Source organism: Orbicella franksi, chromosome 11 (genome assembly GCF_964199315.1).
Source record: "Orbicella franksi chromosome 11, jaOrbFran1.1, whole genome shotgun sequence".
Classification (NCBI taxonomy): domain Eukaryota; kingdom Metazoa; phylum Cnidaria; class Anthozoa; order Scleractinia; family Merulinidae; genus Orbicella; species Orbicella franksi.
In genome coordinates this window covers 3,943,915-3,958,259 of record NC_138155.1, presented here as the reverse complement: position 1 = coordinate 3,958,259, position 14,345 = coordinate 3,943,915, and the positions used below count along the sequence as shown (strand labels likewise).

At 37.1% G+C, this 14,345-nt stretch overlaps 2 protein-coding genes across 2 annotated transcripts in view; both read left to right on the top strand.

Moving 5' to 3' along the window:
- Positions 1–401: 401 nt before the first annotated feature.
- LOC145460557 (glutamine--tRNA ligase-like) lies at positions 402–13,609 on the top strand. Its single transcript, XM_081445406.1, has 26 exons — positions 402–647; positions 1,112–1,262; positions 1,833–1,942; positions 2,486–2,561; positions 2,863–2,927; positions 3,212–3,268; positions 4,005–4,071; positions 4,204–4,272; positions 4,581–4,666; positions 4,869–4,955; positions 5,391–5,490; positions 5,706–5,784; positions 6,066–6,174; positions 6,635–6,667; positions 6,846–6,943; positions 7,266–7,358; positions 8,271–8,408; positions 8,908–8,995; positions 9,438–9,523; positions 9,620–9,671; positions 9,999–10,103; positions 10,312–10,404; positions 10,575–10,702; positions 11,027–11,093; positions 11,513–11,638; positions 12,023–13,609. Exons 1-26 carry the CDS (start codon positions 450–452, stop codon positions 12,071–12,073), a joined length of 2,412 nt encoding a protein of 803 aa, XP_081301532.1. The 5' UTR covers positions 402–449; the 3' UTR covers positions 12,074–13,609.
- Positions 13,450–14,345, top strand: part of LOC145460550 (uncharacterized) — a 30,816-nt gene continuing 29,920 nt past the window's right edge. Inside the window, exon 1 of the mRNA XM_081445398.1 lies at positions 13,450–13,535. The gene's annotated coding sequence lies outside the window, so the exon portion shown is untranslated. The remainder of the gene's footprint in view (positions 13,536–14,345) is intronic.

Here is a 14,345-nt window from a genome sequence, read left to right as displayed (position 1 = left end):
TATCGTCAGACGCGACTGAGTTGACAACACAGGCATCGAAATCGTACAAAAACTGAATGTTAAAACTCTTGAATAACATTATGGTTGATTTGAGAAAAAGATAAATTCGTTATAACCGCCAATGACCTCCACACCAACGCCATAACTTGAGTCGCGAAAAATACCTCCACGCTACTTGCTTCAGTTTTGAAAATGAACGCACCACTTACGAACGAAAAATCTTGATTTTTGTCGGGTCAGAGGCAGTCACAGGGAAACTACTGGAAAACCACTGGAAAACCACTGGGCAACCACTAGGAAACCACTGGGAAACCAAGACGAAAATACACAAAAATCTCTTTTTGAGCAAGTCCCGTGGATAAAAATCCCGCGAGTATTCCCGCCAATCACAGTCCATCCAGTCCCTTATCAACAGGTGCGCGGCTACTAAGCTTTAGTTCATTTCCTGCATGTGGCTGTTTTCTCGTGGATCAAGGATTCTTTTCACTTCTTTCTCCCATCGTATTTCGTTTTCTCCTCTGTTTGTTTCACGATCAGTGATGGACAAGGCTACTCTCTTCCAGAGTATCGGCTTAAGTGAGCAGAAAGCGCAAGAAACATTGAAGAATGACGCGCTTTCCAAACGGCTTGAGTCTATCATAAATTTGGTGAGTACAGTTTACCATACAATTTAATTAGCTAGAAAATGTTTTTTTCCGGATATTATAGAATACAGGGAGAGCTAGGTGCAGCATTTTTGTATGTGTGACAACATGGTCAGTTTGTAGAATTCAATACAACAGACAATTTCTTTATATTTAATACGTAAGATGCAAATTTCAGTGGCCTGTTATATAGAAGCTTACAGTAGCTGATGCAATAACTAGTACATTGTAGTAACATTTGAGGATAGCGTTATTTCCGGACCGCAATTTGTCGTTATTTTTGTATTGTTAACATTACCTATGTAGCTTTTGCATTGTGTAGAGAAATAGTCACTAGAAATCGTTCAAGTGTTTAAATTATCTGCAAAATTAAATGCTTAATTATAATACAGGTACTTCCTCTAGCCTTTACACTTGAATAGCCTTCTAGCTAAAGGTTTTGTTGTGGTGCTGTTTGTTTATAACAGATGAAAGAAAAATCTGCGGAGGTAATTGAGAAACCCACTGGTGTACTGTTGTACTCATTAGCGAGCAGCAGTGTCAAAGAGGACTGGCAGATCAAGTTTGTTTCTGAGTATATTGCAGACAGGAAACTAGCTTCTTCAATACAGTTGACAGGTAAGGTGCATGAGCCTAAGTCCAAAGTTTGTGAAAGAGGTGTCTGAGAGAGACTCCACTGGGGTGATCTATTTGGGACATTGGGTAAATAGGAGACATTTCTTGCTCTCTCTCTTTCCCTCCCACCTAGCATCCTGCCATTTGTCCCTCCCTCTGTCTCACCTTCTCCCTCATGTCTTTCTTGCACTCTTTTCTTCTTCCTCTCTCACCCCCTTTTCCTTCTTTGGCTCCTTCATCCTTCCCTTTCTCCATCCCCTCCATGCGACTCTCAGTCAGTCAGTCAATCTGTTGGTCTGTCTGTCTGTCTGTCTGTCTGTCTGGCCATCTGTCTGTCCATCCATCTGTCTGTCCCTTTCTCTGTCTGTCTGTCCATCTGTCCATCTGTGTCTGTCCATTCATTCCTCTGTCTGCCTGTCTCTTCAGCAATTTATCTGGCCCTCTGTCCCTCTGTCCACCTGTCTATTAGCCAGTTTGTCTTTTTGTCTGTCTGTCTCTCTGTTAGTCAGTCATGTAAATGTTAGTGAAGTCATTTATTAATTATTTGTTAATTAACTTAATCTCATTGCTTAGCGGCTGTGGAATATATGAAGACTAATCCAGTTTTGCCAGTCGATGTTGCTTCTTTTGAAAACAGCTGTGGCATTGGAGTGACTATCACACCTGACCAAATTGAAGATTGTGTAAGTACATTTTTTTGCAGATGAAGGTGCATGGCTTGTAAATGTTCCAAAGTTTGCTTTTCTTCATCCTGACTTAAGAAATGCAATGCCCTTTGGGAGAAATATGTACTCATAACTAATAATTACGGTCGGCCACCTCCCTTCAACAACCACTTCTATAGTGGCCACATCTTTTCGACCCAGTTGAGAGATTTGCTCTTACTGGTACTTTAACCTCCTAGCAATGGCCACCTCTCCATAGTGGTCAGTTAACTCTGTTCTTTGGGTGGCCATTGTAGAGAAGTTTGACTGTAATAAGTAAAAGAGTCTGTCTTCTTGTTTCTCAAGATGATTATAAAGGCATCCACTTGTCTATTATTATCTACTAGTTAGTTAGTATCCCATCTGGGAAGAAGAAGTGTCTTCATGATACAGGAATCTCACAGTTGATCACAGGCCTAGGATCAAACTTTACTAGGCTTGTGTTCTATGTATCTAGACTAAATTGGTTAAGACTTATAAAGTAAACTTTAGTTGCTTAATAGTTTATTTTCTATCTCTAAGGTTGAAGAACTTATTAAGAAGCACAAGGAAGAGTTGTTGACGAAGCGATACAAGTTTAATGTTGGAATGATAATGGGTTAGTAAGACCCTACCAGTTTCAGTAAGCATGAAAATATTATACCCTCATTACAGTGTAATTAGTATAACCTCAATATGTTTTTATTATGAAATTATTGATTGTGAAAATCAACTGGTACATCAAGACATAATCGTGAAGTTTATGAATATCTGAATATTTCTTTGAACCATTCATTTGACAATGATATTGTCAGTAATGCTGACGTTGAAATGTTGATCAATAGATGCCAAACACTGTTTGTAAGTACATAGCTCAACAGCCACATTACAACAAAAATGCATTTCATTTTGTATTATAGGAAAGGCAAGAGAGAAGTTAAAGTGGGCAGATGGTAAAGCTGTGAAAGCAGAAATTGATATGCAGGTCAGATATTGAAAAAACCTAAAATAAAAAAAGTTTCAATTATCATGTACCAAGTTAACAAATGTTTAATAGGATTTAATTAAGGCAATTTGACAAGAAATGTTCACTTACCTTCAGTCGTAAACTGTAACTTTTTTATGATAAAATCAATTTCCAAACTGCTCAGTTTCCATTTTTAAACAGTTACAAGTATGCTTACATGGAAGTGTTTTTTTTTACCAATATATGATTTCATATTAACTATTTGGGTTGCTTGGAGTTAAGTGATTTTTCTTTTTACACAGATCTTAGATTTACTGGGACCTAAAACAGAAGCAGACTTGCAGCCGTCCAAAACAAAGGTATTCCTTAGGAAGTTTATTTTGCAATAATTATGACATTCTGTTTAACCTATGTTCATACTTGTATCTATCATGCCTTTGCCACATACCGGTACTCAGTTAGTTGATAAATTGCTGTAAGTTAAGCTAGCCTTTTAGAATTGAAGATTTGTCATTGAACTGACGTTAGTAGCAAATGTTATTGTGTAGTTCCAGAAAATATCCATACCCCCACCATGGAAGGGAATTTTTCTAAGTCCCCCCCTCCACCCCTCTGGAAATTCCAATTGAGCGTCATACATTTCTTTAAATGTTTTGATCTTACAGAACCCCCACCCCCCAGGAAATTCCAATCCCTTCTGTGGGGGAGGGGGGGGGGAGGGAGTATGGATATTTTCTGGAACTGAACACTCACATTGTTAAATTGCATAACAGATTACAATATGGCAATGTACATTGTAGTTTTTACATAGTACATAATTATAGAAGTTGCAGTTCATCAGATGAGAAGAACTGGAGAAAAAGAGAAATTAATATTAATTTAATAATTTATTTACCAACAGTAACATGATTATCATAATAAATGTACATGAACATAGTGGTGTAAGAAATGCACAAAACTACCCACTACAACATTGTTGAAAGGAATTGGTTTGTTGATTGACAACATTGTCCAAAGCGAAAATTTTCAATTTTGTACAGTGTACATGTATGTTGATCGACATCAGGGCTATTAATTTTTGATTGCATATCATAGGAATCTAAACCCAGTAAAGAAGGAAAGACAGCTAAGGAGTCACGTGCAGCTCCTGCGGAGATGCAAGGTATTATATGAGTAAATCATCCAGGGAATCTTTGATCTGTTCATGTTCATGTAAGCATAGTCATAATGTATGTTCTCCTCCTTAAAGGTGGATGGAAGTAACTAGTTTGTATTTTGACTTTGTCCTTTTCAGAAAATGGCGATGCTGGAGATGATGAGGCAAATACTATGTTTGGAGAGGCAAGCAAGTTCCACAAACCAGGTGACCTCACCTACCAAAACCAGCTTTAGCTATATAATTGTTAGTGCAATTTAAATTGAATCTTCAACAACACATATATCATATAACATTTTAAAAGTGAGATGAGATTAAAAGTTATCAAGTCCAAATCTAAGATTTGTTGCAAATAATATCAGGCTGAGCACAATTTTGTTCATTTTTATGCCATTTTTGGTGAAGCTTTTAAAAGAATATCTTGACCATTAGAACCCTTAGCTAATATATAACAGTGGTTGCTTTTCAGTTAAAGTATAAGGTACATTTAATGTTTTTGTGCTGTCCTTCTTCAGGGGAAAACTTCAAGACCCCTGGTTATGTGTTGACTCCAAAGACTATGACACTGCTGAAGGAACATTTAGAGAGAACTGGTGGAAGGGTAAATGCTAAAAAATATTTTGAAAGTACATTTATTAACAGGAGGCATGGAAGCATAGTAAATAAATGTAAAATCATTACTGCACAAGACTCCAGATTAAGACTGGTCCTGGTTCATGCCCTGACTCTGGAATTGTATGTGCAAACCAGGTTTGCCTCATGATGATTCTAGAGATGCTGATGTGACTTTTTTTTTTCTCCAGGTGCAAACAAGATTTCCTCCTGAACCTAATGGTATTCTTCACATTGGTCATGCCAAAGCCATCAATTTCAACTTTGGTTATGCGAGGGTGAGTCTTATGGTGCAGAAAAACACTCGCGTACCCAATAGAGAACCTTGTTTTCCAGTGAATGGATATTAGTGCTTGAACCTAGGAGATACTGTGGCCATGGTTTTGGTTAGCAAGTTAGACTTTGGATTTAGCAGGGTTGTGTTGTGTTCTTGGGCAAGACAGACTGGTTCTCTCCAAGAAGGGTACTACTGGTATAGTATTTGGGAAATTGTCAGCCCTGGTAACCTGCAAGGGACTAGCATCCCTTCCAGGGGAAGTAGCTAATCTTGTCACCTCCTTTGGCTATGGGAAGTGGTCAGGAATAAGTTTCACCCACCCATTCACTCACCTACTGTACCTGTCTACCCTTCTCTCTCCCTCTCTCCCTCTTCCTTCCCTCCCTCCTTCTTTCCTGAGACAAACCTCAGCTTTACTCGTTCTTTCTTTACAAAGGCAAACAATGGAGTATGCTATCTAAGGTATGATGACACCAACCCGGAGAAAGAAGAGGAGAAATTTTTCACAGGAATCTTGGATATGGTCAAATGGTTAGGTAAATGATATAAAAGAAAAGGACTTATTTTTTTACGTATTGCTACACTGTATCTGTTGAGCTAAGTAATGATTGGCAGCAAAGTGTCTAACTAAAGACTGTATTTCTCCACTCCCTTCTTCACCAGCTTGCATTGTATTTGGGAAGCAGTGATGATGTCAGTTGGCTGGGCTGTCAGAATTGTACATATTGAAATCTGTTTGGTTTGTCCTCAGGTTTTGAGCCTTGGAAAATCACTCATGCCTCCGACAATTTTGGAAAGCTGTATGACTTTGCGGTAGAACTGATTAAAAGGTATTTAGTGTGATCAGTGCAAATTGAGATATTATGGCACCTGTCCAGTGAGGAATCTCACTCTGATGCATGTAATTATCAATAATAATAAGTTTTTACTTCACATGTTATGTTTAAAAAGTACTGTGAAGTATGACATTACTATCAATAATACATTTAGACTTATATTGACCTCTACATTCCTCTTACAGTATAAGGATGATATATTTATTTAGTGTGGTATACTGAAAAATCAAGTTATTTTCAGTTGTTAATTTTGGTATTATTTTGCTCCAATTTAGGGGACATGCTTATGTTTGCCATCAGCAATATGAGGAAATCAAGGGGCACAACCCTCCACCCAGCCCCTGGAGGGATAGACCAATAGAAGAGTCACTAAGGCTCTTTGAGGTTTGTTGTTGAAACAATATTCCTAAGTATCTCAATTTCATCATCATTTGTTATTTGTCTTAATCTTCCACCTTCTCAACAACTCTTGTTTCTTCCTTGTCTATTGGAAGTGTAACAACAACAACAACAACAACAACTTTATTAATGAGCCTAGGTAAAAAAGCCGAGGGTGAAACCCTCTACTACATGTAACTGGGAACACCTAACTGGGGACACCTCTTCCACTGTAACAGTTGTATATTATCCCAAGGGGGTCAAGGCTCTATTTCCCTGTTGGAAACCTGGGATTGATGATGGTGATGATCATGGTCATAATGATATCACATGGGGACTACTAAAAACGTGATTGTTTCCTGTTCACCTTATTTAATAATGCTGCTGCAAACTACTATTAATTTAGGATTTCCTTTGATTACATTTTTCTAATTGCAAATTATTTTTTTATCTTGTACTCTTTTAGGACATGAAAAAAGGAAAAATAGATGAAGGAGCGGTAAGGATTTAAATTTGTACAATTTTGCATATGGCAAAACTGTATTTTGTTTCACTCCAAGATTTTGATCAATTACTTTCAGAAAATGTGAACCATAAGCTAGTTATTGTTATTAATGGTTGTGAATATTATTACATAATACTGTAATTTTATTTTGTAATTATTTTGTCCCTTCAAGGCAACCTTACGGATGAAGACCACCCTGGAGGATGGCAAAATGGACCCTGTAGCATACCGCATCAAATTCACCCCTCACCACAGGAGTGGAGATGAATGGTACTTAGCTAATTAAGAGGGTATGGCTGGGGTTTCCTGGAGATGAAACTGATAGTGAGGTGCAGACAAAGTCATAAGTTAGTATCCCAAAAGAATAAAAAAATGCTTGATCTATATATCCATTGGTTATGAGTAAAGGATCTAATCTTCTCAGGAAAAAGAGTTTCACTTGAAACTAACAACATTCAACCAAGAAGAGTTACTGAAAACTTGTGAAAGCAGAAAGGGGGATTTAGGATCTACATGTACAAGTAGGCTGTATCATAGACATTTATCAGTGCAGTAATACTTGAAAGCCGTTAACAGTTTGTGACATTTCCAGGTGTATTTATCCAACATATGACTTTACTCACTGTCTCTGTGATTCAGTGGAGGATATCTCTCATTCACTCTGCACTAAAGAATTTCAGTCCAGGTGGGTACTGTAAAAATAATGTACAAATTAAATTGTGTCACTGCACTTCTCCCTTATGTTTCCTTTGGACTTTTACATTATTGAGCTGTTCCAATAAGTTTTACTTCCCAAGGTTTGGACACGCACTCTCACTCACTCAATACTCTTCGTTCCTGGTGGAACATAGGTCATCCACTAGTGCCTACCACCTGACTCCTTTTTGTGCAGTATATTTCACTTCCTGCCATGTGAGCTGTTTCTTCTCCAACTCTGCCATTCTTGTGTACCTCCAGGTCTGCTGGGGTCTCTCTCATTTGTGCTTCCCCTGTGGGTTTCACTCTATGGTCCTCTTGGCTACGTATCTGTCTGGTGCCCTCAGCATGTGCCAGGCTCTTTGTCTTATCTCTCGCCCTACTGGTTGCTGCCCTGCTTGTCTCCAAAGCTCTTCATTGCTTATTTGTCTAGGCCACCAATTCCTCGGGCTCTTATTGCTTAACACTTGCAACTTCTGCTTTAATCCTTTCGTCAGTCGCCAAGTTTCAGAATCATACAGGGGCACAGCCCTCACATTTGACTCAAAGACTCTCAACTTGCTCTTGGTTTTCACAATGTGTGTCTGTATGTCCTTATCAGTGTCTTCCTTCTTGCTCAGACACACAGTCCAACTTAATGCACGACATCACATGCAACAAGTCAAAAACAGAATAGGGGTGGACAGATGTGTGTTTTTGCATGCTTTCCTGTGAATTTTACAAGTGTAAGCCTTGTGTGGCAGAATTTTTAACGCAAATTTATCCAGGCAGACTGTTAATTGAACAACAGATTACTGATAGGCGAGACATATCATAAGTCACAAGTTCTATCTTTGACAGTCATGATTTAATTAGTTATGTCGCAGAACTTAAACTGCTTTCACTGTTTTTTTTTTAACAGACGTTCATCATACTACTGGCTGTGTAATGCTCTTGACATTTACTGCCCTGTTCAGTGGGAATATGGCAGGTTGAACTTGAGTTACACTGTGGTGTCCAAGAGAAAAATTGGAAAATTAATCACGTCAGGAATTGTTAGGTAAGAAAAAGGGTTCTCTTGCAGTGATAAACTTTTACTGGATTGTAAGAAATTGTCAACCCCAGCTAGGAGAAAAGTTTATAAAAAATAAGTAACAAAGTTAACTGAGATACTTCAAAACACTTGAACAATATGTTAGACCTGCTTTATGCCACCTTCAGGAGGATTAACTTTCGTTGTGTACGGGACTGGGGACATGCTAAAAATTTAATAATGAAAGCACTGTATACAATGACCACTGTGTACAGTGAGCAAATTCCTTATTTTGGATATAGTTTAAGGGGTTAATAAGACATCAAATATTAATCAAAAGTCAAAGAAAGTGTGGTACAAGTCATGTACATGTGTGGTTTTAATAGTCAGAGTCTTTGCTACCAAAGGATACTGCTTTATTTTGTTTTTCTTTTCCCTTCAGAAGGTGGGTTAAGCTAATGAAAGTACTAGATGTCGAATTGTGGTGTGCACAGTTTTATTTGAATGTTCTATGATCTTTGTTCAGGGATTGGGATGATCCAAGGCTGTTTACTCTGACTGCTCTAAGAAGAAGAGGTTTTCCTCCTGAAGCTATCAACAAATTCTGTGGCAAGGTAACAGTGATCAATATTTCAGTTCTTGTATTAATACCGGTGGTGATGATGATGCCAAGAACAAGACAAGAAGAAGGGGGAAGGATGGTAGAGGGGGACCAGAAAGAGGAGAAGATGAACAAACACTGGGGGAGAAGGAGGAGGAGAAGGAAGAGGTGGACAATGACAAGGATGAATATGATGATGATGATGATGATGACGACTCAAGATTTTGATAAATGTTTTCAGCGGGAAGGCAGCTGGTTTTTGCAGGCAGGCAAAACCTTTGAACTAATAAAACTTCTTTACAAGAAAAAATTTCATCCAGTTGGTCAAACAGGGCAGGCAAAATCATCCTTGGATCTGGTCAATTTGCAAGTGCCCGGCCCTGAATGAAACCCCTGTGAGTATGGCAAAGATAGAAAATCATTGTATTATTTACTGTATTTAATTTTTTTTCTAGGTTGGTGTGACAATGGCTCAGACAGTCACAGATCCACTGCTTCTGGAGTCCTGTGTGCGAGATGAACTAAACATCACTGCTCCTAGGTATAGAATACTCCAAACCAGTCACCAAACCAAATGTTTTCTAAACCCAAGGTTTTTACAATTTCTTTTTATTAACTTTTAGTTTTCTTTCTTCAGAGTGATGGCTGTGCTTGAACCACTTAAAGTTACAATCCAGAATTTTGACAAGGTACCACAGCATGTTATCCATTTAGGGTACTTTAAATTTCATGAAATTAGAGCTGAAAAATTCAGTGGAAAATTAAAATGTGGGGAATATATATAAAAAAAGACAACAACAACAATCAGACCTTACATGTAAGTAAAAGCCAACGACATGTTCCAAGATCCCCACTGGTTGGAAATACCTACTTGACTGCCAACTGACTGTTCCAACCAATGTACAATACATCCTGTACAATGATTTCTAACCCAAGCTAGGTACTTGTAAACATTATCAATGGTGTCATCGTGTGGGATAATATTAACTAAAAACATGTTATAATTTTTTTCTAAGGAAGTCAAGCTCAGTGTACCAAACTTCCCCCAGGACCCAAGTAAAGGGAGTCACGAGATTGCATTTGAGAAAACTATCTTCATTGAACAAACAGACTTCAAAGAGGTTAGATTAATGTTAATGAAGATCTCAGTTTTTCAATTGAAAGTAATGATTCATGTAACGCTCAAATGTAGTGATTTCAGTAGCTAATATTGAGATGGTCACTCAATGAGTCACACACTTCTCAGTTTGTGTTTCTCTCTGAAACTGAATTGAACCATTTTTCTGTCTCTGAAAACATTTTGACTTTATTTTCAAATGTCTATTTTAGGTGTCAGAAAGGGGTTTCCGTCGCCTTACTCCTGATCAATCTGTTGGACTTAAGTATGCTGGTCTGGTGATTAAACTTCATAAAGTTGTGAAGGTATGACATTTCAGATGCAACGTAAGTTAACATATTAATTTTTGTAGTCATCATTCTCTCACTGATCATCCATTTGTGCGAACACTAAGTGATAAATAGTTGTTTCAAGAGTGCTGCAAGTCATTGCAAGTTGTAATTTTTATCTTGTATGGACCTTTTTTTTGTGGTAGGATTCCAGTGGCAAAGTTGTCGAATTGTTGGTCAACTGTGAGTCAACAGAAACAGCTCCGAAACCCAAGGCTTTCATTCATTGGGTATCCTCACCAGTGAAATGTGAAGTCAGGCTTTATGAGAGACTGTAAGTATTTTGAAATCCAGTCTTTGTTAAAAACACGTTTGGATATTAATAGTCAATTGAAGGAGATGCAGGTTCAATGTACTGTGTGCTTTCCAATGTCATTCTGATGAAATCAATCCTTTTAATATCAATATTATTTATTTAATAATTATTGTAAGTGTCTTTAAAGCAAATTTTCTTAACCAACTCTGAGGGAAATGTTTTGTGTTGAATAACAAGAAGATTTTGAGCTTGGAGCAGACAGAGGTTTCCAATCTGCATTAGATAGGTTCTCCAAAGTTATATATAGGCAAATGAATAAAATGAATCTTTGAATCCTCACAGATTTAAACACAAGAATCCTGAGGACCCAGCTGAAGTACCTGGTGGATTTATAACAGACTGCAACAAGGTAAAATCTGTAACTACACGTATAATCTGGCCGTGTCGTGGATGCTTGGTAGTTGATGCTTATCTTGTCTTACGTACTTGTGTTGCCGGGCAAGATGCTACTTTTACGACATACATCCATATCTCTATGTCAAACAGGTCTATAAACTGATTATCGCCAAACTTTTCTGTAAACCTGACAAAATTTTTGTGTGTAACTAAAAGAATAGCAGCTTTTCCATCTTAAGGAGTAATATCTTTATGACTGTGTTTAACTGACAGAATCTGAAGCTAAACAATTTATCTGATAGTTATAATGACCATAGCAGTACCATAACTTACTGTAATAAAACTTTATAATTATTAATAATTATTGCAGTAATAATTAATAATTATAATTAGTCTAATTCTAATTTATCATATTATACTCTGTCATGACAGGACTCTCTTACAGTAATCCCCGATGCACTGGTTGAGCACACAGTGAAACAAGCTGCAGTTTATGACAAATTTCAGTTTGAAAGAATTGGTTTCTTTAGTGTTGATCCTGACAGCAGTAAACAAAAGGTGAGGGCCTTATTTTTATCCAGATCGTATATTTGTCTAACTATCATGGGCCGCTAGGGCATGCAAAGGGTATCAGTTACCTTAAAACTGTCTTCTTCCAGAACATGCAGACCTTTGGTATTAGTAGCCACTCAGCTGTGTCCTATTTGAAATCCATGAATCTGATTGGTTCTCTCATCGTTTTCTATTGGCTGACAGACAACAATTGCACATGCCGCAATTGAAAATAAAAATTAATTCTAGGCTTAAAACAACTAGACTACTCGTCCTCGTTTTCTATGAGCAATAAATTAAGAAAAAATAAATAATTAAAAATGTAGTATTGAAATCATTTTAACATGACAGAATGACAGATGATATTTTCTGTTTTGTTTACCTTGGCAGCTGGTGTTCAATCGAACAATCTCTTTGAAGGAAGATCCTGGGAAACTTTAACAGACAGGTTCTGACCATCAGCATGAAGGAATTTACAACATCAACAAAATGATCACTGGAGAATGGAATCTACAGATTTTAGAACCCGTACCAAAATTGCCTCATTAGTCTCAGAGTCTTAATTTTGACCAACCAATGGATGTTACCAGGACAAATGTTTTTGTGTATCAACACAATATCATAATATTTATAATATTATTAATATAATAATTCATTACTTAAATGTAAAATTCAATTTTGCACTTTTGGAGTGGCCACTGGTACCAATGTACATTTATTTACAAATGCCAGTGTTTGAAAGCTTTTAGAACATAAGTTTCAGTAATAGAAGTGATCTTTTATTAGGATATCTTTGTGTATGTCAGTCTATTTCAATCTCTTCATTAATGCATGCTAATCAAAAATTAAATTTAGTCTTCAAGAACTCATAGATGTGATAAATACTTCTAGATTTCTCCACTTGAATACTCAAGAGTATGCCGGTAACTAGAAAATTAACTAATATTAATGATATTGCATTGGTTACCTCTAATATTGTTAGGGTGTAACTTGTGATCCTCTAGCATACCATGGACATAATATATTAAACATGAATGACTGTGTTTGACCACTTTTCTGAGTACTGAGAAAAGAGTTGAAAATGCAATTAATAGCAGATGATTTTTGACGAATTTTGAGGTGTTTGGAAATGTGGTCAAATGCTGTCTTGAGAGTTTGATAGATCTTCCCAATCAGAACCAAAATTGAGGAGAAAACAGAAATAAAATCGTAAAAATAAATGCTAATAATTGATTAGGACCAGATATCCAAACACCATCACAGTCATGAGTTCCTTGGTTTAGACTGACTTAATAACAGGGTTCATACGGGTCCTGGAAAACCTAGAAAGTCCTGAAATTTTATTGCGGCATTTTCCGGGACTGGAAAGTCCTGTAAAAGGGCTACTGGTCCTGGAAAGTTCTGGAAATCTGTTAAACTCAAGTAAAAAACTATGAAATGTATGGTAGACAGTAAGGAGAATTAACATTAAGATCTTGGGGGTGAAAGGGTTAATGTGAATTTTAGAGTCTGGGAAAAATCAATCTGAGTCCTGGAAAAGTCCTGGAAGAGTCCTGGAAATTTGTTTCTGAAAAAGGGTACGAACCCTGAATAATGAATTATTAATGAATTTGAAAAATAATTATCCAGTGAGTTCACAAAATAGTACTGCAGCTTATTTTTAAATATAATACTTTATGAATTTCAGTTTATTGTAATAGATTAAACATGAGAAATTCTGCGCCTGTCCTGCTTTTAAATTGTAACATCTTCCTATCTTCTTCATTTTCCTTTCACAATGTGAACATAGTTAATAAGACCTCACCATAAAGTTAATATTTCTTAATCAAGGTACTTCATAACAAATGTGGAACGAGGCAGAGTCTGAGTTGGCTGTGGACAAAGAGACTAAACTTTCTAAGAGGTAATAATTTATTTGAGTAGCAATTTTGTGCTAGTCATTCAGTTGACAATAAAGCTTTGGCTTTGTAATTTATTCATTTTGTGATCAGTCACAAAGCAGGACTAGTGTCGAAAAAACCTGCAACACATTTTTGCATGTTACATGACTTGCTACAAAAATTCCATGGTGCAATACAATAGGCAAAAATCTGGCCAGTATTCATGCATGTTCCTGGTTGGTTGGGAAAAGAAAGACATGACATTTTTTCAGATAATTTTTCAACACTTTGCTCATGTTTGCTTTACACTCTGGTGTAAGGTTACCATCACTGTCTCCCTGACGGGGCTGGTGCTAGTCTGCTTTTCGAGGGAGATGAACTAGCTAAATTATGTGTATATATGTACATGTACCTAACTCCCTGCATGGCCAGGCTTTTCCTCTCCCCCCCCCCCCCCCCCTCAGAAGCCATGTGGATATGAGAAGTAGCAAATTTCATAGCCCCTTTCTAAGCTCTCTTTTACCTTGATGTTAAAATGAGCCTTTGTACAAAACCATATTCATAGGAAAATATGTTTACCTGCATGTTTGTTTCTTCCCTTTGCCATCTTCATGAGAGGTAGCAAAATTTACCCCATTTCTAAGTTATTTTTAAGATCCCTTTGTCTTGATGCCAAAAATGAGAAAACCACTCATGTTAAAGGTGCTTTGCCTGCAGGTTCATTTTTATGCAAATCAAACTTATTTTCATATGACAAGCTTTGCAGGTTCATTTTTATGCAAATCAAACCTATTTCCATATGAAAAGCTCTGCATGAAGGCTAGTTTTAGGAA

Bases quoted from the DNA above. Each gene is read 5' to 3' on its own strand.
- LOC145460557 (XM_081445406.1), top strand. From the start codon at position 450: ATGTGGCTGTTTTCTCGTGGATCAAGGATTCTTTTCACTTCTTTCTCC. The intron at 5,491-5,705 runs GTAAATGATATA...GTTTGTCCTCAG, and splicing joins GGATATGGTCAAATGGTTAG to GTTTTGAGCCTTGGAAAATC. The intron at 6,944-7,265 runs GTACTTAGCTAA...TGACATTTCCAG, and splicing joins CACAGGAGTGGAGATGAATG to GTGTATTTATCCAACATATG.